The 3,865-nt window shown below is 44.4% G+C and overlaps 2 protein-coding genes across 2 annotated transcripts; both read left to right on the plus strand.

The window, feature by feature from the left end:
* Positions 1-242: 242 nt before the first annotated feature.
* Positions 243-1,615, plus strand: LOC308499776 (transmembrane protein 242-like; the record flags this gene model as incomplete). The annotated part of the gene is made up of 2 exons (XM_081053613.1): positions 243-262; positions 1,072-1,615. The coding sequence occupies 2 exons, from the start codon at positions 243-245 to the stop codon at positions 1,613-1,615; spliced, it is 564 nt and encodes a 187-aa protein (XP_080909739.1).
* A 624-nt stretch (positions 1,616-2,239) lies between these two features.
* On the plus strand, positions 2,240-3,385 carry LOC308499654 (L-lactate dehydrogenase A-like 6A; the record flags this gene model as incomplete). The annotated part of the gene is made up of 1 exon (XM_081053381.1): positions 2,240-3,385. The coding sequence occupies one exon, from the start codon at positions 2,240-2,242 to the stop codon at positions 3,383-3,385; it is 1,146 nt and encodes a 381-aa protein (XP_080909507.1).
* Positions 3,386-3,865: the final 480 nt, after the last annotated feature.

Here is a 3,865-nt window from a genome sequence, read left to right on the forward strand (position 1 = left end):
ACTCTCATTATAAAAATATGGTGTGCCTTTGACATATATGACTAGACCCTCTGGGTATGTGTTGACATGCCATAGAGAAAAAACTGTCTCCCCTTGAGAAAGACAAGAGTGATAGATTGATGGAGGTGTGTGTGTGTGTGTGTGTGTGTGTGTGTGTGTGTGTGTGTGTAAATTTAATACCTATGGACATATTTTGCAACATTTACAGAATAGAACTTATTTATAGAGTTATATATCTAGTTATGGAGACTATTGCAACAAGGTAAATTTTGACACATTCTAGGGTAAACAACCATGTGAGAAGGGAGAAAATATCTGTGTATGCAGCTATCTGGAGCTATAAAGATGAAATCAGCTTCTATATAAAGCTATAGCTTCATCTTCATCCGTGATGTGAACTCATACGATGGAACATTACGGTTCCCACAGCACCTGTAAATACATTATGTGCAACTATCGTTTATATCAAGTTAAAACAACCAACCAATTTTAAATTCCATAAGAAAGTAAGTGGCATCTCAGTATTATTTACCATGTATGCCATACTAAATTGGTATTTTGTTAAATTCCATCTAATTTACAAATCAGAATACTAACCATTTTGATGTAGTAGATTTATGTAATATGATATTTTTATTGTAGTCCACTCATTTTTCTATAATTGATATAGTGATTTCTATATAAATCTGAATTCAGAGGAGAAAGAGAGTTTTGATTAGAGAGGGGTTTCCATTGACATATTTTTACTTTTCAATATACTAATGTAGAAAACTCTCCTGTATTCTAGTTGATTTCTGCTGGCTTAGTGACATGAAAGGAGCAAATCAATTTCTGCAGTAACAAGGACAATAGAAATAAAGAGTAAAATATATTAACGTTGGAAAAATAGAAAAGTGAAACAAAATGAAAAAACAAACTTGCTTTTATTGTTTTTGTGTCAATACCAAATTGAAAGAATGAACATGCTGTATATGTGGAAAATATTTATCTTTTAAAGTTTCTTGCTGCCCTAGATACAATATAAGAGAAGAAATAAGAGAGAATAAGGAGCCCGGTTGGCGCCGGACGCAGTGGCCAGTGGCGGAGGCTCATAAACTCGGAGACCGCGGGCGCTGGGCCTGGGCGACGGGCCTCTGGGCTGGAGGCTGCGGGATCCGCCGACGACCGGCTGTTGGTGGTTAAAGTTGGAATTTTCCTGGGCACTGTTGCTGCAGCGGGAATGCTAGCTGGATTTGTTACAACATTATCACTGGCTAAAAAGAAAAGCCCTGAATGGTTCAATAAGGGAAGTGTGGCTACCGCTGCTCTCCCGGAGAGTGGGTCTTCCCTTGCCTTGCGAGCCCTGGGATGGGGCTCCCTGTATGCCTGGTGTGGGGTTGGTGTGATCAGCTTTGCCATCTGGAAAGCTTTAGGCATTCACAGTGAGTTAAAATTTGCCGCTTTAAGGACATTGAAGATGTATCTTCATTGTAAAGAAGGCTACATCATCCACAACTTTCTACTTGAGAAATATTTTGTAATCAGGACTGTCAATCATAAGCTCTCCTCCGGTGTGAGCGAGTTAACGGCTTCTGCTCGGGATTTAGTTTTGGACGAGTTCATAGTCAGCCCGTGATAAGCCCGTGACTTCCCCGGGGATGTGGGTCAGGTCGTGACTGGCGTAAAGGGAGCAGCACGCTTTCCAAACAGAAGGCTCTCGAACAGGATGCCACGTAGCGCAGGACCCCCACTTCTGCACGTGCAAGGAAGCGGTGCACGAGGCCACGCACAGCATGCGGGCAGCTTTACTCTGCCTGGCAGGGTTACAGTTCAAAAAATTGAACCTTTTTTCATCTGTACTTAATGAGAGCGTTTCTTAACTTGGCATGCATGCTAAAAGTACAGCAATGCCAGGGATCTGGGTTGGTCTATTATACACATTAAATATTGAAGAGAATTCATGTTTTGTAACACTTGAACTCCAGAGTTCATTTGCTAGAAAAGCCCTTTCACCGCCTCAGTGCGAGCAGAGCCTACGGGACAGGTACTTCCGGGAGGCCCTTGCGAGGCCTCACGGGCTGCTTTTGCGCAGCCGCAGTAGGAGGCGGAGGGCGTGTCCAACGGCCCCCCCCGCAGCCGTGCGCAGCCGCAGTAGCAAGCCGAGGAGGTGGCCAACGGTCGCTGGCTCCCTTCCTTCGCACGTGAAAGCTTGCCTGCCGCTTTCCTCTATTCTCTTGCTCCACCTCTCGGGTGAGTGGCCATGAGCTGGGCTGTGGGAGTCCTGTGGGCCAGCCGGACAGTAGGCGCTGCCAGAGCGCATTTCCTGGGTCTGGGGATGACGCCGGTTCCCCGCCAGCTATTCTGCAGCCCACACCGGGGCGCCTGGCCCGTTGTCCCCGTGTCCACGATGGCGACTGTCAAGCGCGAGCTTATAAAGCAAGTAGCTTCAGAGGAGGCCATTCATCGCAATAAGGTCTCCATTGTAGGAACTGGGTCGGTTGGCATGGCCTGTGCTGTCAGCATCCTACTTAAAGGCTTGAGTGATGAACTTGCCTTGGTGGATGTTGCTGAAGACAAACTGAAGGGCGAGACAATGGATCTGCAACACGGCAGCCCTTTCGTGAAAATGCCGAATATTGTTTGTAGCCAAGACTACCGTGTCACTGCAAACTCCAACCTCGTGATTATCACAGCAGGTGCACGCCAGGAAAGGGGAGAAACACGCCTTAATTTAGTCCAGCGAAATGTGGCCATCTTTAAGTTCATGGTTTCCAGTATTACCCAGCACAGCCCTCACTGCAAGCTGATTGTTGTTTCCAATCCAGTGGACATCTTAACTTACGTAACCTGGAAGATAAGTAAATTTCCCCAAAGCCGTGTCATTGGAAGTGGTTGTAACCTGGACACTGCCCGTTTCCGCTTCTTGATTGGGCAGAGGCTTGGGATCCACTCTGAAAGCTGCCACGGGTGGATCCTTGGAGAGCATGGAGACTCGAGTGTCCCTGTGTGGAGTGGGGTGAATATCGCCGGGGTCCCTCTGAGGGAGGTGAACTCGCTTATAGGGACTGATGAAGATCCTGAGCAGTGGAAAAACGTTCACAAAGACGTGATTGCCAGCGCCTATGAGATTATTAAAATGAAAGGTTATACTTCTTGGGCCATTGGCCTGTCCGTCGCTGATTTAACGGAAAGTATTTTGAAGAATCTTAGGAGGGTGCATCCAGTTTCCACCATAATTAAGGGTCTCTATGGAATACATGAAGAAGTGTCCCTCAGTGTTCCCTGTGTCCTGGGAGAGAATGGCATTACAGACCTTATAAAGGTAAAGCTGACCCCTGAAGAAGAGGCTCGTCTGAAGAAGAGTGCAGAAACGCTTTGGGAGATTCAGAAGGACCTCAAGTTTTAAAGTCGTTAAATCTATCATTCCAAAGTTATTGCAGAAGAGATAGTAGTTAATGGGGTTATAGATGTCAAATTTTTTAATAAACTTAGATTCCTAAAAGTTGGAAATAGGAAAGGGGTAGAGTGACTCCCGTTTGTTTAGCCCCTCAGCTCTTTTATTTGGTATCCAGAGTTTTTTAACAATCCTAAGTGACTTCATCAAAGAAGGTGTTCTCATACCATTGAGGTACCAGTTCTTGCCTTGAATATTAAGTGTAGTTGCCATTTGGTCCAAAAGAATGTAGGGTGTAGGTGTTGATTGTGTTGACAGAAATTCTGATTCTTTAAATTAAATACATGTTAATTCTTTCGTTCTGGATGGTTTATGTACTGTTTCACTTACATAGTTTTTAAAAACTAACTTTCTCTACAATGTAAAAATAAATGTACATACAGAAAAAAAAAAAAGAGAATAAGGAGAACTACATAATAATGATAATGGCTT

The sequence above is a fragment of the Rhinolophus hipposideros genome (assembly GCF_964194185.1).
Source record: "Rhinolophus hipposideros genome assembly, chromosome: 7".
Taxonomy (NCBI): Eukaryota; Metazoa; Chordata; class Mammalia; order Chiroptera; family Rhinolophidae; genus Rhinolophus; species Rhinolophus hipposideros.